The sequence below is a fragment of the Erythrolamprus reginae genome, chromosome 12 (genome assembly GCF_031021105.1).
Source record: "Erythrolamprus reginae isolate rEryReg1 chromosome 12, rEryReg1.hap1, whole genome shotgun sequence".
NCBI classification, from domain to species: domain Eukaryota; kingdom Metazoa; phylum Chordata; class Lepidosauria; order Squamata; family Dipsadidae; genus Erythrolamprus; species Erythrolamprus reginae.
In genome coordinates this window covers 30,341,618-30,366,635 of record NC_091961.1, presented here as the reverse complement: position 1 = coordinate 30,366,635, position 25,018 = coordinate 30,341,618, and the positions used below count along the sequence as shown (strand labels likewise).

Below are 25,018 nucleotides of genomic sequence, written 5' to 3'. Positions count from 1 at the left end.
CCCCGTCTGGCTAATTTTACTTGGCCAGTAAAATTCTCTTCTCTTCTCTTCTCTTCTCTTCTCTTCTCTTCTCTTCTCTTCTCTTCTCTTCTCTTCTCTTCTCCTCTCCTCTCCTCTCCTCTCCTCATCCCTCCCCTCCCCTCCCCTCCCCTCCTATCCTATCCTATCCTATTCTGTATCAGCCTGCCCAACTTCACATAACATTGGACTTTGCGCTGTCCCGAATATCTGTGCCACCCAAAACTTCTAAATCCCAAAGCCTCCCATTTCTCAGAAGCGCCCCCCACCCCCAATTCTTCCTTCCAAACCAACCAGCAAGTTGCCAAACACAATTTCAAATTGGGTAAACCCAGATCCTCCTCTTTCCTTTGTATCTTGTAACACCTTATATTTAACTTGTGGTTATTTCCCCTGCCAAACAATTTTAGATCTATCCTTCTGCCTGTATTTAAATGGCGCATCGGTTGTCAAAATAGGTATTGTCTGAGAGAAAAACATCCTTCGAGACAAGAAGCTCATTTTTATCAGAGAGCTTCTTTTACGGCAATGACAGTAGTAATTTCTTCCATCTTAATGTATCTTCTTTATCTTCATTCCGTGTCTTGATATACTTATTTGGAAGACACATACAATTCATATTTGTCATTGGGCTTTTTTTTTTTCCCCGTACTGGCATTTTCCTGCAAGTGCAGGGTCCTTTATTAACTGATCAATCAAGTACTGATCCATTGGTGGCAATAGGAATTGATCGATTGGATTGTCACTTATATAGTGGGCAAAGAGAGAGAGCAATGATCACAAAGCCACCCAGCCAGCTTTCATGCCAAGAACAAGACTAGAACTCATTTTCTCCTGGTGATTTTTCTCCAAGTCACCCAGTGGACTCCAAGTCACTTTGTTGCCTAGGATGGGACTTGAACAGTGATGCCGAACCTTTTTTTCCTCGGGTGCCAAAAGATTAGATTAGATTAGATTTATTGGATTTATATGCCGCCCCTCTCCGCAGACTCGGGGCGGCTCACAACAATGGCAAAACCAATACATAGTGACAAATCTAATATTTACAAATCTAATTACAGTTTTAGATTAAAAAATTCAAAAAAGCAACCCCAATATATATAAACAAGCACACAATCAATCATACACCAAAACAACATGGGCAAGGAGAGATGTTTCAATTCCCCCATGCCTGATGGCAGAGGTGGGTTTTAAGGAGTTTACGAAAGGCAAGGAGGGTGGGGGCAATCCTAATCTCAGGGGGGAGCTGGTTCCAGAGGGTCGGAACCACCACAGAGAAGGCTCTTCCCCTGGGTCCCGCCAGACGACATTGTTTAGTCGACGGGACCCGGAGAAGGCCCACTCTGTGGGACTTAACCGGTCGTTGGGATTCGTGCGGCAGAAGGCGGTCCCGGAGATATTCTGGTCCGGTGCCATGAAGGGCTTTATAGGTCATAACCAACACTTTGAATTGTGACCGAAAACTGATCGGCAACCAATGCAGACTGCGGAGTGTTGGAGCAATATGGGCATACTTAGAGAAGCCCATGATAGCTCTCGCAGCTGCATTCTGCACGATCTGAAGTTTCCGAACACTTTTCAAAGGTAGCCCCATGTAGAGAGCGTTACAGTAGTCGAGCCTCGAGGTGATGAGGGCATAAGTGACTGTGGGCAATGACTCCTGGTCCAAATAGGGCTGCAACTGGCACACCAGGCGAACCTGGGCAAACGCCCCCCTCGCCACAGCTGAAAGATGTTTCTCTAATGTGAGCTGTGGATTGAGGAGGTAAAATGCCTTCTCCCATCTCCGGAAGGGTCTCTGGAAGCCAAAAATGCCCTCCAGAGCCTCTGTGCGAGCCAAAAATCAGCTGGCTGGCACACACATGCATGTTGGAGCTGAGCTAGAGCAACAGCTCATATGGCTTCCCGTGCCACCTGTAGCACCCGTGCCATAGGTTCGCCATCACAGTCTGAGAGTCTACCAAGTAGGGCTAACAGATGCCATGGGGCCATCATGCCACAGCCAAGCCTCTTAACAAGGGCTACTGGACAACTCACTACATCTCTCCATCTCTGAAACGCAGCTCCCAGACAAGTTCCAATTCAATTGCTTAATTCTACACCAGTTTGGGCTGAGAAAAAAGCTTTGGAAAAAGCTACATTCAGCGTATAAGATACACCCAAATTTTCAGCCTCTTTTAGGGAGGAAAAACATGCGTCTTATACTCCAAAAATACGGTAGTTCTTAGAACTGGTAGTGCCAGGGGTGGGAAGCACCACTCGCCCACATACGCAGAGGTATTACGCGAAGCGGTGGCAAAATAATTGACAACCCACCACTGAATCGGTGGGAGAGGAGATCACGTTGAACATGCGGGAATATTTCTTGGTGTGTCCCCCCCCCCCTTTTTTTTCATCCTCCTCTATTTGGGATCTCCACTGTACAAAACAGTGTGTGACTTTGAGACAAAACGCACACCGGGAATGAAGTGTTGTTTTTTTCCCAGCTGGGCTCTGGATTACTTACTCAAAGTCAACAGGCGTAAGGCAATCCTGGGAGAAAAAAAAATAAGGCAAGCGAGCTCCTTGGTAACAAGCAGGCTCATGTTGCCTCTGTTTGCCTAAAAAACAGGTGAAGAGCCTCTGTAATCCCGACCCCCCTCCCCTCCCATCGCTTAGAAGCATTTTCTTCCAGCCCAGAGATGCACAGTGAGAATTCAAAGGTAATTTAACAGAGGAGGAAACAACAAAGAGGTAGCTCATTTTTCGGCACAACAGTAAAGAGGAAAAAAAAAACCCTAAGCCAACATTATATCTGCAATCCCAGGAAGCAAGGAAATCAACCTCTACCCCATGCTCATAATCTACCCATGGGCGACTTAGAGGATCAGGCAAAGAGCAGTACAGTGGTACCTCTACTTAAGAATGCCTCTACAAGAACTTTTCTAGATAAGAACTGGGTGTTCAAGATTTTCTTGCCTCTTCTTAAGAACCATTTTCTACTTAAGAACCCGAGCCCGGAAAAATGTTCCAGGAAATTTGAGAGCAGCACGAAGGCCTGGCCAGTTTCCTGCCATTCCCCCTTTAATCCCCAGCCCTCTGGAATCAACTCACCCCAGAGATTAGAACGGCCCCCACCCTCCTTGTCTTTCGCAAACTACTCAAGACCCACCTTTGTCGCTAGGCATGGGGGAGTTAAGATATTTCTTCCCCTAGGCCATTACAAGTTATGCATGGTATGTTTGTGTGTATGTTTGATTTTTATAATTAGGGTTTTTAGTTGTTTTATTAAATTGGATTGTTACATATTGTCTTTCACCATTGTTGTTAGCCGCCCCGAGTCTGTGGAGAGGGGCGGCACACAAATCCAATAAAAAATAAATAAATAAAATCCCGGCCATCTCGGGCTTTTCAGGACTGCCAGAGGAGCCTTTCAGTGGCGCTTAAGGAGGCTTTGGCAGTCCAGAGCGAACGGAGCATTTTCCTTTCTCTGGGCACTTGGAGAGGGAATAAACCTATGCTAGCACCCAGAGAAAAGAAACACTCCCTTTGCTCTGGGCAGCAACTCTCCTCCTCCTCTTCTTCCTCCTCCTCCCACCCAAATTCTGAGCTTTTATTTCTTTCCTAATGGGTTTGCATGCATTATTTGCTTTTACATTGATTCCTATGGGAAAAATTGCTTCTACTTAGGAATGTTTCTATTTAAGAACCTGGTCACAGAACAAATTAAGTTCTTAAGTAGAGGTACCACTGTATTTGGAGTTGAGCCAGGGAGGAAATCAGAAATGAAGGTAGTTTCTGTTTGATCCATGCTTTTATCTGGGTTCCTTAGAGGGACAAATTGCTATTACCGATGCGCTGCGCATGCAGCTTCAGTTCTTTTGCGTCCATGTGCATGCTTGCATGCGTGCCCCAGTGTGTTTTTGCTTTTGCACATGTGCAGGAAACAAAAATGCACTCAAATCTTGCAAGGGGATGCGTGTGTTTGCAAGATTTCAGCAATTTTTTTTTGTTCCCGTGCATGAGAGAGGGATAGAAAGAGAAAGAGAGAAAAAGGAGAGAAGAGACAGCAAGGGAGAAGGAGAGAGAAAGACAGTGACAGAGACCGAGAGAGAGAAGTAGAGAAAGAAAGAGAGGAGAGAGAGAGAGAAAGAAAGAAAGAAAGAAAGGAGAGAGAGAAGAGAGAGAGAGAGCAAGAGCAAAAGAGAGAAGAGAGAGAGGAGACAGCGAGAAAGAGAGAGAGAAAGCAAGAGAGAGAAAAGAGAGAAAGAGAAATAAAAGAGAGGAGAGAGAGAGAAGAGAGGGAGAGAGAAAGAAAGAAACACCCAGAGAGAGAGAAAAAAACAGAGAGAAAGAGAAGAAGACAGAGAGGGAAGAGAAGAGAGAGAAAGAGAGAGACAGAGACACGCACAGAGAGAAGGCAGTCTTCATTTGCATTTGCAAATATGTTTTTAAGTGCAGCACATTTGAAACCGTTGCCTGCGGTGGTGCAGAAACGTGGGGTGTTGTTTTTTTTAACTTTTCTTTAAAAAGTAAAAAAAACCCATCCAGGTGACAAAACAGCTAAAGAGAGAAACAAAGGCACTCGATTACAAGCAGTCATTTGCTTCGGGACAGTTTCTATGGCTTCTCAGACTTCAAAACCGGCGGTCCTGAACCCATCCCAGGAGAAGCCAGCGGTTGCAAAATTGGAAAGTGGTGTTTGAAGGAGTTTGGTGTGTGTATGTGTGATCCTAACGTTTATTCTCCTTCCTAACTTTATCGGTCTTTTAGCGTGTGTTTTTTCCAGCAGAGTTCTTAGAAAAAAAAGGATGAGCTCTATAGAAGAAAAATAGGGAGCTTTTTCTAACTATAGAGAGAGAGAAAGAGAGAGAGAGAGAGAGAGAGAGAGAGAGAAAGAGAGAGAAAGAAAAAAGAGAGAAAGAGACACACAGAGAGAGACAGAGAGAGAGAGAGAGAGAAAGAAAAAGAGAGAGAAAGAGACATAGAGAGAGAGAGAGAGACAGAGAAAGATAGAGAGAGAGAGAAAAAAGAGAGAAAGAGACACGCAGAGACAGAGAGAGAGAGAGAAAGAGAGAGAGAGAGAAAGAGAGAGAAAGAAAGAAAGAGAGAGACAGAGACAGACAGAGAGACAAAGAGAGAGAGTGAGAGAAAGAGAGAGAGATAGAAAAACAGAACGATAGAGAGAGAGAAAGAGAAAGAAAGAGAGAAAGAGAGAGAGAGAGAGAGAAACAGAGAGAGAGAAAGAAAGAGAGAGAGAGTAAAAGAAAGAGAGAGAGAGAAAGCAAGAGAGAGACAAAGAGGGAAATAAAGAGAGAGAGGGAAAGAAAGAGAGAGAGAAAGATAAAGAAAGAGAGAGACAAAGAGAGGGAAATAAAGAGAGAGAGAGAGAGAAAAAGAAAGAGAGAGAGAGAAAGAGAGAGGGGAGGGAGAGAGAATACTAATTAAATACATACACCTCTCTCCCTAGTCCCCTTCAAACCTCCTCCAAGCCAGTAGAGATGTTCTTGCTTGCAATATTGTTTGAAGAAATTAACCCAGCATGGAAGAGCCGACATCAAGAAACAAGAAACAAGAGTACAGTTGGCCATGAAGCCATTATCGTACTATCCTGGGGAGGTGGGTTTTTTTTCCCCTGAACGTTAAATTTTGTTGGAAATAGTGGAATTCAAAGGCAAAAAACCTCCTCTCTTGCTGTCTGGACTTCCCAACTCTTTCGGAGATACTTCCGAGTTAGCTTCAAATTAGAAGGCGTCAACCAGAACAGGGAAGATTTGGCAGGCTGTGACTTAAACCGCGCTTTGATTTCTCATCTCTTCTGCGTTACAGGCAGCTGAACTGGGAATGGTGTCAGCCTATTATACATACATCTTCACTAATCTGGTAAGCATTTTCTTTCCTGTTTCCCCTCCAAAGCGTCTGATTGATGAAAACGGGCCCGTTCCAGTTGAGAGGATGTTGAGTTTGAGTTCCAGCTCTGGAGCTACTTTTAAGAGAGGGCGGGAGAGCGGGAGAGGACAAAATAGAGAGAAGAGAAGAGCTAGATAATGAAAAGAAGGACCAGAGGAGACACAATAGCTGTGTTTCAATATCTCAGGGGTTGCCACAAAGAAGAGGGAGTCAAGCTACTCTCCAAAGCACCAGAGGGTAGAACAAGAAGCAACGGGTGGAAACTAAACAAGGAGAGAAGTAACTTAGAATTAAAGAGAAATTTCCTGACAGTTAGAACAATTAACCTGTGGAACAGCTTGCCTCCAGAAGCTGTGAATGCTCCAACTCTGGAATTTTTAAAGAAGAGACTGGACAAGCATTTTTTACAAACATTGAGCCAGCTTAGCGCAGTGGTTAGAGTGCATTACTGCAGGCTACTTCTGCTGACTACCGGCTGCCTGCAATTTGGCAGTTCGAATCTTACCAGGCTTGAGGTTGACTCGGCTTTCCATCTTTCCGAGGTGGGTCAAATGAGGACCCAGATTGTTGAGGGCAAGATGCTGACTCTGTAAACTGCTTAGAGAGGGTTGTAAAGGACGGTGAAGAGGTATAAGTCTAAGTGACATTGCTATTGCTATTTTTATGGAATGGTATAGGTTTCCTGCCTGAGCAAGGTGTTGCACCAGAATGTACAAGGCCTCTTCCAACTATTCTTTTCTATTCTATCTTCATTCCATTATCTATTCCATTCCATTCTGTTCCATTCTTCATTCCAATTTCTCTTCTCTTCTCTTCTATTCTATTTTCCTCTCCTCTCCTATTCTATTCTATCCTATCCTATTCCATTCCATTCTATTCTATTCTATTCTTCACTTCAATATCTATTCTATTCTATTTTCCTCCCCTCTCCTATCCTCTCCTATTCTATCCTATCCTATCCTCTTCTATTCTATTCTATTCATAGAAGATGGCCTGCAGAGTTTGGATTTACCGCCCTTAAAAATGGAGCGACCATAAATTACTGGGAGTCCTTGACTTACAACAGGTCATTTAGTGACCAAAGTTGCAACAGCACTGAAAAAGCGAGGTTTTGCCCCATTTTACTGTGTTGAATCCCTTCGGTTGTTATATTAATTAACTTGGTCTTTAAGCGAACCTGGCTCCCCCATTGACTTGGGGATCGCATGACTCTGGGATGCCACAATCGTCATAAATATGAATCAGTTGTTGAGCAGCCAATTATAAATCAGGGGTGACAATGGGGAGGCTGCGACAGTCCGACATGGGGGGGGGAAATAGTCCTGTAGTGTCGTCGCAGCTTCCAACGGTCACTAACTGAACCGTTGGAAGTCGGGGCTACCTGTATTCCAGGTAGAGAAACCGAGAGAGTTGGGAGGGGTGGGAGAAATCGGGGATCATTCATCTCCTGAAATAATCCAGATGAGATGTGGCACCTTTTCCGCTAATGCGGGTTTAGAGATAATGAATTCCCCGTTGCTTTGGATGCAAGGGGACCGATGAGGTGATTAATAAGAATTGCCTTCTAACCTTGGTGATGATCGGTTTCTATAATTTCAATGAATATTTATGGTGTGTGCATGTGTGTGTGTGTGAGAGAGAGTGTGTTTGAGCGAGGGTGTGATCGTGCTTGCCAAGAGGAACAGCGAGCATGCTATTATTTGGGTGGACAAGACAGATGGAGCACAAGGTGGAAGCTTGTAGCAATCTGAATTTGAGGCAGGAATGGACCAGCAAGAAGGAGAAGACCTTGTCTGGAGGGCCTGACTAAAGTTTATACATTAGGAAGCAGGGTACTCCCACTCTAGATTGATGTACTAGCAACCTTGGCTACTTTAAGATGTGTGGACCTGGCTGGGGAATTCTGGGAACTGAAGTCCACACATCTTAAAAGTTGCCAAAGTTGAAAAAACCCTTGACTTAACGAGCCCAATGGAGCCTCAAATTTAGGTGGCTAAGTGAGACCGTTGTTGAGTGGGTTTTGCCCCATTTTGCAACCTGGACAAGGGTGAAACCATAAGACCTCCAAGGTCCCTGCCAACTCTATTGTTCTGTCCTGTTCTACTCATTCTACTATACTCAACTCAACTCAATTCTACTCTACTCTATTCTGAACATGGCTGGTACTTAGGTTTCTGTATACATTTCCCCTACAAATCAAATTGTCATTCTTGGTTTGAAGCAAAGTACTTCTAATTTGTTGAGTTGCTGGTGGTGAGGCTAAATGAGGCAGTTGTTGGTTGGGTTTTGCCTCATTTTATGACCTGGATAAGCTGAGGGTGGAACCAGAAGACCCGAAGGTCCCTTCTGTTGTTCTGCTCTGTTCACTTCTGTTCATTTCGTTCTGTTCTGTTCCGTTCTACTCTACTCCACTCCACTCCACTCCTCTCCTCTCCTCTACCCTACCCTACCCATCTCCACTCCACTCCATTCTACTCTATTGTGAACATGGCTGGTACTTAGGTCTGTGCACATTTTCCCTACAAATCAAATTGTCATTCTTGGCTTGAAGCAAAGTATTTCTAACTTGTTGTGTTGCTGGTAGTGCAAGTCAGAAGAAAATTGTCACAGTGACTCCAAGGCTGTTCTCTTCCAGGACAAGGCTTAGTAGCTGCTTCTCTATCACAACAGCAGCACATAACTTACTGTGTGTTTATTTGCTTCGGAATCACTTTTTAATAATGCCCGGGATTGACTTCATTGGGCCAAACTGTAGACCCTGGGCTAGAAGTCTAATGTTATTGCAAGGGAAGTTCTAAAATAGAGGCCTTAATCTTCTTCCCCCGTGTGTATTGATCAGTTTATCGAAATAATCTAATTCTCCGCTCAGTGCAGTCTTGACGGGGTTAATTAGGAAAGAAAAGAGCCCGCTGGATGGAAACTTGGACAGATGGAAGAGAGATTGATGGAAATTAAGCAATATTTAAACGCAGACAGGAGATGGGAGTGGAGCTATTTAAGCTAATAAATCTAGAGGGATTATCAAGTCACTAATGATCCCAATCAAGGCCTAACCAGGGGCGTGGGGGAAATGAGACATAAAATCAAGTTGACAGGTTCTCTGGGACAGCCAACTCAACGCCCAGCTCAGTCGAAGGACCGGGAGGAAAGAGACGCTCAAAGGGGAGGAGATACTGGCCATTCAAAGGAGAGGCGCTATTATACATTCTGATTTAAGAATATGAAGATTGACATGGGAAGGTCGCAGTCCTACAAGGGGTCAGGAGGCCAACGCCGTACTTGCCGTCCGGGGAAATGTTTTGAAGATCATCTCTTTGCATTTGAAAAAAGGAAAAGGCAGAGGCAGAAATTTCTCCTGATTCCCAACTCCGTCCAAAAAAACTTGCACTGGATGTTAAGAATACTTGTTGGCACGGGTGTCGAGATAAGCGGGTGCTTATGCATATGATTCGGGAATGTCCGGTAATGCAGAACTTTTGGAAAGAAGTGCAAGACGACACTAATAGGATGTTAAATATACGATGGACAATTACAAAGGAAATGACGGCGTTAGTCAAAAGGAACGAGATGGGAGCATTTAAAGAAATAAAAGAGGCAGCGATAGAAAGCACTCAGGTGGTAATAATCCTATGCTGGAAGGATGCGACAAAATGGACAATACAAAATTGGTATCGGTACATGGTGGATCATAGAAAACATAGAAACATAGAAGATTGACGGCAGAAAAAGACCTCATGGTCCATCTAGTCTGCCTTTATACTATTTCCTGTATTTTATCTTAGGATGGATAGATGTTTATCCCAGGCATGTTTAAATTCAGTTCCTGTGGATTTACCAAGCACGCCTGCTGGAAGTTTGTTCCAAGCATCTATGACTCTTTCAGTAAAATAATATTTTTTTCATGTTGCTTCTGATCTTTCCCCCAACAAACCTCAGATTGTGCCCCCTTGTTCTTGTGTTCACTTTCCTATTAAAAACACTTCTCTCCTGAACCTCATTTATAAGAGGATGAATTTGGCCAACGAAACTAATCTGCGGGAATTGATGGGACAACGGGACAAAGTAAGAGGATATATGGTTGGTAGAATTCGAGACCAAGATCTAAAGAATAAATTAGAATTACTTTATAATATGTAAATAGATTTGTTTGTTTGTTTATTGATTTGATTTGATTTGATTTGATTTGATTTGATTTGATTTGTATGCCGCCCCTCTCTGTAGACTCGGGGCGGCTTACAGCAATAATAAAAACAATGTACAACAAATCTAATATTTAAAAATATCTTTAAACCCCTTATTTAAAAAGCAAGACATACACCCAAACATACCATGCATAAAATGGTACATACAAAACATGCCCCCATTTTGGTGGAGGGGTATGAATGTTGTTTGGTGGTGGCCAATTTGAGCACTGAGCACAATGTTATAACGTTGTGTGAATGTTGCTATTATTATAAAAATTAATTTAAAAAAATATTTTTTTAAAAAAAAACACCTTGCGCTGGATGGCAAATAGGCTTTCTGGCTGCATTGTTGATCGGCTTTAGGGAAAGTGCCAGGTTACCAGGCTGGCTGGCTTCAATCAAGATGGTGAGTCATTCTGACTTTAAATCCTCCTAATTAGACAGTTCAGTGGAGAGAAAAACTCAGGCAATGAAAACAAGCATCGCTGGTGAAGAATAGGAGGACAAAATTACAGAGCTGCCATGGAACCAGGGGTGAAATTTAAAATTTTCCCCTACTGATTCTGTGGGCGTGGCTTGATGGGCATGAGATTTTGCCGATTTTCAGCAAAAAAAAAGTTGCTGAAAATTGGTGAATCTCGCACACAAGAGCATCCTCGCATGAGATTTAGCTTACTGCACATGCACAAAAGTGGGAAAGGTGCAAAAAAATGGCAACAGGAATGATCAAGGAAATGGAGCCCCTCCCTTATGAAACCAGGTTGCAACGCCTTGGTCTCTTCAGCCTTGAAAGACAGTGTTTAAGAGGCGACTTGATCGAAGGTCATGCATGGGATAGAAAAAGTGGATAGAGAAAAATTCTTTTCTCTATCACACAATACAAGGACGAGGGGCACTCCCTAAAGCTCACAGGTAAGAAAGTGAGGACCAATAAAGGGAAATATTTCTTCACCCAGAGGGTCCTTGGTTGATGGAATTCCCTTCCAGAAGAGGTTGTGTCAGCTGTCAGCCTGGATAGCTTCAAGGCAGGATTAGACAGATTCATGGATACCAAATGTATCGGAGGTTATTGAAATGGATGTCCATGTGCCGCCTCTATGTTGGTTGAGGCAGGCAGGGTTCCCTTGGGTCCCATTTGTTGGGGGTCAAGGGAAAGGGAGGGTTTTGCCTTCTCTTTCTGCTCAAGATCCCCATGGACAATTGGTGGGCGACTGTGTGACACAGAATGCTGGACTCGATGGGCTTTGGCCTGATTCAGCAAGGCTCTTCTTAGGTTCTTTTGTTCTCTCTGTCTTTCTCCTTCCTTCCTTCCTTCCTTCCTTCCTCCCTCCCTCCCTCCCTCCCTCCATCCCTCTCTCTGTCTTCCTTCCCTCCTCCCTCCCTCCCTCCCTTCCTCCTTCCTCCTTCTCTCTCCCTCTCTTTGAATTGAGGCAGGCAGGATCCCCTTGGGTACCATTTGTTGGGGGGTCAAGGGAAAGGGAGGGTCTTGGCTTCTCTTTCTGCTCAAGATCCCCATGGAAAATTCATGGTCGACTGTGTGACACAGAATGCTGGACTCAATGGGCTTTGGCCCCATTCAGCATGGCTCTTCTTATGTTCTTATATAAAGTGAAATCTCATGTTAATGGGCATGTGTGCACCCATCGGGTGCACGCATCCCCACAACGATTCTGGGGGACCTACCGGTATCAGCCGGTAAGTGGAATCCTCGCCTGCATTGGTTCCACCACTACTTTCCTTAGAAATAATGCAGTGCTGATTTTTTTTGTGTTGAAGCCAACTCTGAGATAAGCTCTGAAGGAAATGAGCATCAGTGCATCGGATTTTCATAGGCAGTAATGAAGATTAATAGCCATCCAGGCGTCCAAAGCTGTGCCCTTCCATCTCCAGGATAACTCTGTCCACTTTATCTCTGTGGTCAGCTTTGTCCCTATGTCTGAAAGGGAGAAGACGTTAATATCCTCCCTTTTAAATATGCATATCATCTATTAATCTTCAAACAATTCCTTCCTTTGTCTATTTCCACCTGTTGTTCCAGGTTTTTTTTTTTCATTTTGTAGTTTTGAAACAGATCCAAAGATGGGCTACAAAAATGGTGGGAGGTCTTAAGCATCAAACCTATCAGAAAAGACTTCATGGACTCCATCTGTATAGTCTGGAGGACAGAAGGGAAAGGGGGGACATAATCGAAACATTTAAATATGCAAAAGGGTTAAATAAGGTTCAGGAGGGAAGTGTTTTTAATAGGAAAGTGAACACAAGAACAAGGGGACACAATCTGAAGTTAGTTGGGGGAAAGATCAGAAGCAACATGAGAAAATATTATTTTACTGAAAGAGTAGTAGATGGTTGGAACAAACTTCCAGCAGACATGGTTGGTAAGTCCACAGGAACTGAATTTAAACATGCCTGAGATAAACATATCTCCATGCTAAGATAAAATACAGGAAATAGGATAAGGGCAGACGAGATGGACCAGGAGGTCTTTTTCCGCCGTCAATCTTCTGTTTCTATGAATGAGGAAGGAAGGAAAGAAGGAAGGGAGGAAAGAAGGAAAGAAAAGAGGGAAGGAAGGAAGAGAAAGAAGGAAGGAATGAGGAAGGAAGGGCAGAAGGAAGGAAGGAAAAAAGAGAAGGAAGGAAAGAAAGAGAAGGAAGGAAGGGAAAGAAGGAAGGAATCCTGCTACTGAGTATGTGCGGAAGCCAAATTGCAAATCGTGCAAGCGGAGCAAATAAGCCAGTGGTGAACATAAGTGGAACCTACCCCTGGCATGTACAGTAATGCATAAACTTCAAAGAAAGAAAGAAAGAAAGAAAGAAAGAGGGAGAGAGAGAGAGGGAGAGAAAGAGAGAGAAAAGAAAGAAAGAAAGAAAGAATGAATGAAAACCACCCCCAAGACCCATCTTATATCAAGGGAACTGCCTTTTGGAAGGGGACATTGATTTTTGCAATTTTAAATTGCAGTTTATTCTGTGGTTATTGACAGAGTTAATACGTTACAACTAAGCCAATCCTTTTTCCCGTTTATTTTTAAAGTCATAAAGCACTTAGTGTAATCTAGTACAATTTACGGAATAAATGGCAATGTTTTTCAGACGGCGTGAGAATGATAAATTGATTTAGCGGCTTAGCATTTTGTAGTAAGTGAAGGGCTTTGGCTTCTAAAAGAGATGAACGTGTATTTTCCAAAAAAAGAGAGAGACAATTTCCTACATGAGAGTCAAATGTGCATTTCCATATGCAATGGAAATGCACATTTGGAAGTAGACCCATTTTCCACAAACTGTGATGGATGGCGAGAACGTCAACTATAGGCGCTCTACAGCAGTTCAATTAATGACCATTCAAAGTTATGTCGCTGAAAAGAAATGACATGACAGCTGATTTACATTTATGACTGTTGCAGTGGTCCAGGATCATGTGATCATCCCCTTTTGTCACTTAACAACCCTGTTACTAAATTAACAACTGCAGTTATTGACTTCACAACTACAGTAGAACCCCGACTTACGAGACTAATTGGTTCCGGAAGGAGGCTCGTAAGTCGGAACGCTCGTATGACGAAACATTGTTTCCCATAGGAAACAATGTAAAGTCAATTAATCCGTGCAACAACAAAAAAAAACCGCTGCCTTGGCGCTCGTATCCCGCGTGTTTTAAAAGGTTGCAGCCGACCTGGGGGGCTCGCTGGGGTGCTGGCAAGCCCCCCAGGCCGGCTGCAACCTTTTAAAACACGTGTGCCGCTTCGCAGCTGTCTCCTGAAGCCGAACGCTAACTTCCGCGTTCGGCTTCAGGAGACAGCTGCGAAGCGGCGCGAGTGTTTTAAAATGTCGCAGCCGGCCTGGGGGGCTCGGGGGGCTTGTCAGCACCCCAGCGAGCCCCCCAGGCCGGCTGCAACCTTTTAAAACACGCGGGATACGAGCGCCAAGGAGCTGTCTCCTGAAGCCGAACAGCTCCTTGGCGCTCGTATCCCGAATGTGAGCTCGGGAGGCGAACAAAAATGTCGCTCCCCTCCCAGCTCTTATCTCGAGTAGCTCGTAAGTAGAGCTGCTCGTATGTTGAGGTTCCACTGTATTCTATTCCATTCCATTCCATTCCAATCTATTCTAATCTAATCTATTCTAATCTATTCTAATCTATTCTATTCTATATTCCTTATTCTATTCAATACTATCCTACTCGTCATTCCGATATTTACTCTATACTTTACTCTATTCTCTTCCTCCTCCTTGCTTTAGATGGAGATTGTTGTCCCCAAAACCTAAAAATCTGTTCGGTTTTAGACTTTTGTTCCCCTGTACGTAGCCGATTTCTCAGGGTACCAGCTATTCAAATGCATCGTCCCTTTTGTTTCTCGGCTGGTTTTCTTTGTGAAGTTGCAACTCGGAGTTGTGTTTTTCTGCAAAAGGGCTCCTCCGATTCCTGGCGAAGCCTGAGAGAGCATTGTTTTCTCTCAAAGACTTGATTCTTTTCTTTCCTCCCCCCTTGGTCCTCCGGCGTCTGTCCAAGGGAGAAAGACAGATCGTGCCTGTTTGGCACAATTGTTGTCACACTCTTTGCCGACGAAATCCCTCCAGGCCCCAGCTCTCATTAGCCATCTGCCCTCACGCCACAAGTTGACAATATGCTAGGCGGAAATAAATAACCTGCCTGGGAAACCGAGGAACCGCATCAATTCAAGCCTTGTCAATAATGCAGCCGCTAATTTTCGTGTTGCTTAATGATAATGCGACTCGGGCCAATTTCTTTCTTTTAAAAAAAAACAAAAAACCTGAGTTAAATTTGTCCATCATAGATAATACAACCTGAATAAACAAGACCTTGCAGACAACCCTCACTCTGTAAAAGACCTTGGAATACTCCTATCAAATGGTCACAACAACATCACCAAAATGGCTTCAAGAGTGGTTAACCTAATCCTACGTCGCTTCTGCTCCGGTAATATCACACTACTAACGAGAGCACACAAAACTTTCACCAGACCAAACCGCAACAACACAAGAGCATGCAACAGATTCAAACTTAATATTAACCGCTCCAAACTTGACTGTAAAAAATATGACTTTAGCAATCAAGTTGTCGAAGCGTGGAACTCATTACGGGACTCAGTAGGGTCAACCCCTAATCCCCAACACTGTCCCTTAGACTATCCACGATTGACCTCTCCGGGTTCCTAAGAGGTCAGTAAGGGGCATGCATAAGTGCACCAGTGTGCCTTTCGTCCCCTGTCCAATTGTCTTTCCTTTATCTCATATATCTTTTCTTCCTTTCATATATCTTCTCCCCTATTTTTATATCTTTTCTTCTATCCTTTTCTTTATATGTATTACTACATGTCTATTCTCTTCAATATGTATTGTGTATTGGACAAATAAAAAACAAATACAGCTCAACCATCTGGAACCCACATCGCATTTCAGACATAAACACTCTAGAAAATGTCCAGAGATACTTTACCAGAAGAGCCCTTCACTCCTCCACTTGCAACAAAATTCCCTACACAACTAGACTGGCAATCTTAGGTTTAGGAAGCTTAGAACTATGTTGCCTTAAATACGACCTATGTATAGCCCATAAAATCATCTGCTACAACATCCTTCCTGTCAACGACTGCTTCAGCTTCAACCACAATAACACAGGAGCACACAACAGACACAAACTTAAACATCATATAAAAATAGAAGAATGATGGCAGAAAAAGAAATCATGGTCCATCTAGTCTGCCCTTATACTATTTCCTGTATTTAATCTTAGGATGGATCTATGTTTATTCCAGACATGTTTAAATTCAGTTACTGTGGATTTACCAAACACGTCTGCTGGAATTTTGTTCCAAGGATCTACTACTCTTTCAGTCAAATAATATTTTCTCACGTTGCTTCTGATCTTTCCCCCAACTAACCTCAGATTGTGCCCCCTTGTTCTGGTGTTCACTTTCCTATTAAAAACACTTCCATCCTGAACCTTATTTAATCCTTTAACATATTTAAATGTTTCAATCATGTCCCCCCTTTTCCTTCTGTCCTCCAGACTATACAGATGGAGTTCATGAAGTCTTTCTGATAGGTTTTGTGCTTAAAACCTTCCACCACTCTTGTAGCCCATCTTTGGACCCATTAAATTTTGTCAATATGTTTTTATAGGTGAGGTCTCCAGAACTGAACACATAAACTGCTCTAAACTCAATTGCAGGAAATACAACTTTAGTAACTGAGTAGTTGATGCATTGAACTCACTACCAGACTCTGTAGTATCATCGCCTAACCCCAAAAAACTTTACCCTTAGACTATCCACTGCTGACCTCTCCCGATTCCTAAGAGGTCAGTAAGGGGCGTGCATAAGTGCACCAGAGTGCCTTCCGCCCCCTGTCCTAATGTTTTTCTTTTACTAGCATCATGTATATAAATATTATATCTTTGTATACCACCAATACGTATGTGACAAAACAAACAAATAAATAAATAAGTTGGCATTGTGGCATCATCATATTTCCCATCTCGCTTAAAAGCTAGGATAATAGCCACCGTGGCAAAAACAAACAACGTTAAAATCTGCGTTACATTTCTGATTTACAAGGGTAAAATTTCTGTCTTGACCCGGATCGTAATTTATTTCATGGTTGTAACCGGCTGGTAGAAATTGAAGTTTTAATGCCTCCTTTGATCTGTGAAGGTCAGTCCCCTTGCTGGGTTTGTGAAGTTGAAGATGAGCCTTTATTACATATTTTTTTTAAATGGAGATAGAAGTTGGATTCTCCAACAAGCCCATCCAAGATTTATAAAGACAGAGGCTAAGGCCTTCTCAGTTTTGATGTTACACATGGCTTCCTCCTGGTCGTGTTTGTAAGAGATGAGGATTTTGAATTCTTTTTTTTTCCCACCAGAAGGAGTTTATAAATAAATAGCTGTTGAATTTTCTTGACATTCCCTAGCTTTGCGGCTTGTGAAATGCCTCCCTTTCCACTCAGATTTTGTTTTCCTTATCAAATGATTGTTGAGGAACATACTAATTCAGTGACCGGTTAGGTCCCACAGAGTCGGCCTTCTCCAGGTCCCATCGTCCAGGCAATGTTGTCTGGTGGGGCCTAGGGGAAGAGCCTTCTGTATGGTGGCCCCGGCCCTTTGGAACCAACACCCTCCGGAGATTTCAGGAGGCCCTGTAGACCCATCTTTGCCAGCAAGCATGGGGGCCGTGAGTGTTAAGAACCAGCTCCCGACAATATTATGTATGGTTAACCACGGACTGCATTGGCTTCCTATTAGTCTCCGGGCACAATTCAAGATGTTGGTTATGATCTATAAAGCGCTATATGGCTCAGGATCAGACCTGAGTCCTTTGGGATTGGCCGGCATAGAAATCAAATTAATTAATTTAATTTGGTGAACATGGATGATTCTTTTTTTTAAAGGAAAATGGGGTTCTAGAATTTTGAGAATTTTTAGCATAGAAATCAGATAGATAGATAGATAGATAGAGAGAGAGAGAGAGAGAGAGAGAGAGAGAGACAGACAGACAGACAGACAGATAAATAAATAAATAAATAATTTAATTGGGTGAATGTGGATGATGGGGTTTTTTTTTAAGGGAAATGGGGTTTTAGAATTTTGAGAATTTTTTAGCATAGAAATCTAATAGACAAACATACACAGAGAGTGAGAGAGAGAGAGAGAAACAGACAGACAGACAAATAAATAAATCTACTTTTTGTGTTTTGACCCTTGGCTTCCTGCAGGAATTTTCTCTCCAGCAACTGGACAGCCTTATGGATGACCGAGTGAACATCATGGGGTTTTCTATCTTCAACCAGTCCCATCCTTTCTTCCAGGAATTTGCGGAGACCCTCAACCAGTCGTGGTTAGAGAATTGTGACCATATTCCTTTTACTGGACCAGCAGTGAGTAAACCAGTGGAACTGTCTTTGTCTCACTCCTTCCCGTGTAATTACGTCTTGTGTGGGAGAAAAGAAGGGGTAGTAAGGGGTTCAAAAATGAATCCCTTTTTCAGTAAAATGTAAGGGTCTAAAATGTTATGAACCTCTCAACTCTGCCCATGGATAGTACATTGCTTGAATTAGATGATATAATGGAAGTTAAAATAAGAGATGTACTTCCTCTTTCTTTTCGGATTTCAAGTTGGAGATTTCAAGGGTAGGATGTTTTCTATAGTAGGCATTCTCCTCTCCTCTCCTATTCTATTCTATTCTATCTTCATTCTCTTCTTTTCTCTCATTTCCTCCCTCTCTCCCTTTCTCTCCCTCCCTTCCTCCCTCTCCTTCTCTCCCTTGTTCTTCTCTCCCTCCCTCTCCCTCTCTTTCCCTTCCTCTCTCTCTCCCTCCTTTCCTTCCTCTCTCTCTCCCCCCTCCTCCTCTCTCTCCCTCTTTCTCCCTCCCTCTCTTTCCTTCCTTTTCTCTCGCCCTCCCTCCCTCTCGCCCTCCTTCTTTCTCTCCCTCCCACCTCCTCTCCCCCTCCCTCCCTCTCTCTCTCCCTCCCTCCCACCCCATCTCTTTTCCTTCTTCCCTCCCTCCCTCTCTCCCTCCTTCCCTTCCTCTCTTCTCTCTCTCCCTCTCCCTCCCTCTCTCTCTCCCTCTCCCTCTCAGCCTTTCAGATCACCCAGAAGGGAGGGCTTGTGTCTTTCCTAGAAAGCAGAAGGGAAAGGAGATTTGGGAATTCTGCCCACATATGGCTTGTCTGGAAAGGTAGGAAGACGCACAGTTAGTGTCGACTCTTACGCAAAGCTGAAGATGTGAATACTTAAGCAGGCACTCAATCCTCCCCTTCCCCCAATTGCATGAAAGATCAGCAGGCTCTTAAGAGGGGATAGATAGATAGATAGATAGATAGATAGATAGATAGATAGATAGATAGACAGACAGACAGACAGACAGACAGACAGACAGACAGACAGACAGATCGATTAGATAGAGATAGACAGACAGACAGACAGATAGATAGATAAGATAGAGAGATAGAGAGATAGATTTGAGAGAGAGAGATAATTAGATAGATAGATAGATAGATAGATAGATAGATAGATTAGATAGAGATAGATAGATAGATAGAAAGACAGACAGACAGACAGATCGATTAGATAGAGATAGATAGATAGACAGACAGACAGATAGATAAGATAGAGAGATAGAGAGATAGATTTGAGAGAGAGAGAGAGATAGATAGATAGATAGATAGATAGATAGATACATACATACATACATACATACATACATACATACATACATAGGTACATAGGTAGATAGGTAGATACATAGATAGATACATAGATACATAGATAGTTAGAGATGTACAGTACGTACGTACGTACGTACTTACGTATGTATGTATGTATGTATGTATGTATGTATGTATGTATGTATGTATGTATGTATGTATGTGTATATAATGTGATTTGCATGACGGTGTTCTCTGTCCTAAAATATCAGGAGCAGTTGGCACTAGAGAGATTCTGCTGCTGTTCGCTGTCACGTTTTATAACCTGCTGTGGTTCCAACCACGCTCAGACCCACCTCAGTCTCCCTTCGTCACTGTCCTCCCACTCTTCTCCCTCAACCCAGAGAAACACAGCGGCTCATTCACTGCATATCATTCTCTTCCTCTGCACAGTCACCTAGCACAGTCCCTCCTTTGCTTAAATACTTCAGATGGAACGCAATATAAATAAAGCTTGTTCATAAAGTCAAAGATTTGTGACGGGCTGGAGTGGGAAAGGATTTATCTCCCCCTCCATCCATCCCTCCCTTCTTCCCATCCCCTCTCTCTTTCTCATTCTAGCTCTCTATTTTTCTGTCTCTGTTTCTTTCTCTCTCACCCACTCATTATCTATTTCTGTCTCTTTCTCCTCTTTCTCTCTCTCTCTTTCCCTTCCTCTTTCTCCTCCTTTCTTTCTCTTTCTCCCTCCCTCCTTCTCTCTATCTCTTTTTCATGCTCTCCCTCTAATTCTTTCTCTATCTATTTCTCACTCACTCACCCACTCTCGCTCTACCTACCTACCTACCTACCTACCTACCTATCTATTGCAGTGGTTCTCAACCTGTGGGTCCTCTTTCTCTCCCTTTCTTTCTCTCCCTCCCTCCTTCACTCCTTCTCCTTCCCTCCTTCTCGCTCTCTTTTTTCATTCTCTCTCTCTAATTCTTTATTTATCACTCTCTCACTCTGTCTGTCTGTCTGTCTGTCTGTCTGTCTGTCTATCTATCTATCTATCTATCTATCTATCTATCTATCATCACAGCAGTTCTCAACCTGTGGGTCCTCTTTCTCTCCCTTTCTTTCTCTCCCTCCCTCCTTCACTCCTCCCTCCCTCCCTCTCTCTTTTTCATTCTCTCTCTAATTATCACTCACTCACTCACTCACTCTGTCTATCTATATTTTGGATGTTCAGTAATAGTAAATAGAGAGGGAAATTGTATCTATTTTTTTTTGGGAGAGGCCAGGCACCCTAACCCAAACCCTTGACATGAGTGATGTCAAGTTGGCCACCTTTTAGCCAGTCACATGACTTTTAAGCCACCCTTTCATTCACATGATCATCAAGCCACTCCCACCTGGTCACATGTTTGGCAAGCCACACCCACAAAACAAGCCACGCCTACAGTGTAGTAGTAAATTTTTTTGCAGCCCTTCACTGATTATAGCATTAAGGCGCTGGGAAAAGCTGTACATTCCTTTCTCCCAAAATCAGTTTTCTCTCAAAATTGTCCCCTTGCGGTTCCATTCCTGGGGGAATCCCTATTTCGTATCAGGCACAAATCTAGGGGAAATTAGCTCTGGGGCGGAGAAACGAATAGCTTACAAATGAAAAAATTGAGCCTCCTAACTTCAACTCCAACTTCCAAATTGCGAGGCAGCATGATTGTTACCTCTTTTGTGGTGCAGCCTGCCGTTACATTCCTCCGCAGAGAAACCGTTCAGCTGTTTCAAAAACAGTATAAATTATCTCAGTGGGTCCCTGGGGAATTGTTAAAATTCAAATTTTGAGCCAGGCGTCTGGGAACGGAGAGCTTCTTCCCATTTCCTCCCTCTGGCTCTGCTTGATTCACTGTCCCTCCACCTTTGCTGGCAGCCAAAATGCAATTTTCTTTTCCCGTTCCGTGACATTTCTGGGTGGTAGCAGTTGGCAGCCGGTGAGGCTGTCTTCCCGAAGCTCTCCAAACCCCAGAAGTATAGCTGGTGGCCATAGATAGTTCACGGGTGTTTCCTTGCTTAGACTCAAGAGTGTCCTGTGGGTTTCCATCCGAGAACTCTGCATGGTCAAAATAACGGTTGAAGGGCTTCTTGCCCAACCCCCTGCTCAAGTAGGAAAACCCTATACAGCCACAATTCATCTTGTGCTAATGACCCCATAATAGCTTGCGGGGTGGAGTCTGGACAACTGAATGGAGCCCAGCATTTAGTGGCCTAATGTCCTTCCTGTCTCCAATGCAGAGTTTAATAAAATTAGGAATAGAATAGAATAGAATAGAATAGAATAGAATAGATATTGGAATGTATACTGGAGTGGAATACAGTGTAGAGTAGAGTAGAATAGATTAGAGTTGAGTAAATATTGAAATGAAGAGTAAAGTGGAATGGAATATAGAATGTAGAATGTAGAATGTGGAATATGGACTAGAATAGAATAGAATAGAATAGAATAGACATTCGAATATAGAGTGGAGTACAGTGTAGGGTAGTGTAGGGTAGAGTAGAGTAGAATAAATATTGAAATGAAGAATGGAATGGAATGGAATAGATATTGGAATGTAGAGTGGAGTGGAATACAGTATAGAGTAGAGTGGAGTAGAGTAGAGTAAATATTAAAATGAAGAGTAAAGTGGAGTGGAATATAGAATATGGAATATAGAATATAGAATATAGAGTATAGAATATAGAATAACAGAATAGAATAGAATAGAATAGAATTCTTTATTGGCCAAGTGTGATTGGACACACAACGGGTTTGTCTTGGTACATATGCTCTCAGTGTACATAAAAGAAAAGATAAGTTCATCAAGAATCATAAAGGACAACACTTAATGATAGCGTGGGTACAAGTGAGGATAGAAGCAACAAAGGTACAGTCATACGGCCATTAGTGAGAGTTACTGAGTGATGGGAAGAACTTCCCTTTCTCTCCTAAGCAATAATCTGGAGTGTTTAACGCATATGCTGTGCATTAGAGCAATGTTTCCCAACTTTGGCAACTTGAAGATATCTGGACTTCAACTCCCAGAAGTCCAGAATTCTGGGAGTTGAAGTCCAAATATCTTCAAGTTGCCAAGGTTGGGAAACACTGCATTAGAGAATAATGACAATGAAAGGAAAGAAATTACTCCTTAGTTCCAGGTTGTTTCTCTCCTGGATTAGTTTCCATCCTTTGCTTCTTGCTCTGCCTTCTGGATGCTGGACAAATCTGATGACTGGGTTTTACAGGGAGGTTTGTGACAGCTATGGTTGAGAGATTATGGATTTTTTTTCTGCTGAAAATGTTAGGGTATTCTTTCTTCCAAGGCATGCCTCCCCTGATTCATACAGCCAGGAATGGAAACTCAAGGAAAAGCGCCGAAAATTACAGATGGCTAGATTAGGTAATTAAAATGTGGGCTGAAAACAGATGTTGGTAATTAATTGTTTCTGCTAGTGTCAGAAATCCTGATTGTACCATTGGAATGATACAACTCGTAATTCGCCGCATTAAATTCGGGGCCAAGCGTGTCATTCTCTTACACAGAGAGAGACAATAAAGTAGGAGGGTTTTTTTTAAAAAAAAAAAATAAACCATTGAGAGTTTTTCAAAAAATGGTTTCCTAGGAGAGAGAGAAAGAAAAAAAATAGGGCTAAAGAACTTGGTCATTTGGAGAATTGTACGGATCAATGTTTTATGTTTACATTGTTTTTGCTTCCAAATTAGTATTTTAGCAGCATGTTCACACTTTGTCAAAATAAAAGGAGGGTTTATTTTAGCATGCATTTATTTAAATAGGGCCATCAGAAGGGTACTGTTTGGTCCCAGCGTTGAGCCCTGGAAAATAAGATTCACACCATCGGATTAAATCCTAAAGGTTTCACTATTTACAAAAGTCTTATGCAGTTTACATCCTTTCGAAAAGAAGGTAAAATCTAGCACCGCAGTGTTATAAAGTCTTATCAGCCGTCCCAAGAAGAGGTAAATGCGAGAATAGTTACCAAGTTGAAGCAAAATTCAGTAGCATAGACGTATAGAGGCTGGTTGGAAGCCCAGAGCCAATTACTACAGCCAAGAATGTGGTTCTTTTAAACACAAACCGCAGACACGAGCTGCAGCAAGATTTCTGAAATGAACTACGTCGTTCCCTATGCCGAAGCATCATGTGACTCCCCCTTAAATAGCCTGAGGGTGTGGCCCAGTAGCCCGCAGTGCTACTCTCAAGGAAGCCTCCTCCTGAGTAACCACTCATGCCTCCTAGAGGCCCCGCATACTCCAGCATCAGGAAGACACTCCTCTTCTCCTGAGTCACTCATCTGGTTGTTCTTCAGCCTCTGACACCACATCCTCTTCGCCGTCAGTCTCAGGTGCCAGAAACACAGGACTCCTGTACCATCCCTCCACTGTCTCTGAGTCCTTTGGGTCCACTACCAACTTCACTTTATTATGAAAGTATGACTATGATGGGATCAATGCAATAGCCTCTTTCATTCAAAATTTGATTGTACAGGAAATCCTCGACAACCATTCAAAGTTACAATGGCAGTGAAAAAAGCAACTTGTGACAATTTTTCACACTTATGGCCATTTCAGCCTCCCCAATGTCATGTGATCAAAATTCAGCTGATTGACAACTGATGTGCGTTTATGACATTTGCAGTGTCCTTGGGTCACAGGATCTTTTTCTGTGACCTTATATTCTATTCTATCCCACTACACATTACATATGGTTTCTGTACATATGGATTAGAGAACAAATGAAAGTATATAATATCCTCAAGAGACTCAAAGAATTGAAATGGAAACAGGCTGGTCACAGAGCAAGAAGAACCCTCATTCAAGGGATCCTACTTGATCAACATCATCCATGAAAGAGTGAAAGAGACCTAAAATGAGATGGATCAAATACATGAGCAAAGATTGCAGACCCAATTGGCAAAAGGAAGCTCAAGCCCATATATGAGGTTGGAAGGTTAGAAACATATAGATGAGGTCTTCATCTTGCTGGAGAGAGACAATGGCTAGAAAGAAGAAGAAGAGGAAGAAGAAGAAGAAGAAGAAGAAGAAGAAGAAGAAGAAGAAGAAGAAGAAGAAGAAGTAGAAGATGAAGAAGAAGTAGAAGATGAAGAAGAAGAAGAAGATAAAGAAGAAGAAGAAGTAGAAGATGAAGAAGAAGAAGAAGAAGAAGAAGAAGAAGAAGAAGAAGAAGAAGAAGAAGAAGAAGAAGAAGAAATGTGACATTTAAACGCAAGGACTATAAAATGCTTAGGTTACTAAGAACCTCATGTTTGAGCTGACAGAAGAAATTGATTGATTATGTGCCATCAAGTCACTGTTGTCTCTTAGCAACTACTTAGCGATCCATGTTTTTTTCTGTCCATCACCTGGTGTCTTCTCATGATGCACCCATCACCACTGTAACAAAGTTCATCCCCTTTTCTGCTGATTGCGTCAGTTTCTTCTCTTCCAATGTTCCCAGCATTAGAGGTTTCTCCAGGGAGCTGAGTCTTTGCATCCTATGTCCGACTAGAATGGATAATTTGAATGCAGTCATTTATTCTTGGAGCAAGAACTTTGGATGACATTGTTCAGTGATTCATTGATTTGTTTTCTTGACTCTCTGTAGTATTCTCAGGAGCCTTCTCCAAAACCAAAGTTCAAAAGCATCAACAGCCTTCGTAATCTGCTTCTTCAGTGAAATTGCTTGACCTACAGAAGGTTTCTTGACTTCTTAATACTGTTGCCAGTTCAG

At 42.7% G+C, this 25,018-nt stretch overlaps 1 protein-coding gene across 1 annotated transcript in view; it reads left to right on the top strand.

The window, feature by feature from the left end:
- The window catches only part of GRIK4 (glutamate ionotropic receptor kainate type subunit 4), a 313,397-nt gene that overhangs the window by 213,639 nt on the left and 74,740 nt on the right, over positions 1-25,018 (top strand). Inside the window, exons 7-8 of the mRNA XM_070765309.1 lie at positions 5,827-5,880; positions 17,825-17,986. Coding sequence (XP_070621410.1) covers positions 5,827-5,880; positions 17,825-17,986 — 216 coding nt within the window. The remainder of the gene's footprint in view (positions 1-5,826; positions 5,881-17,824; positions 17,987-25,018) is intronic.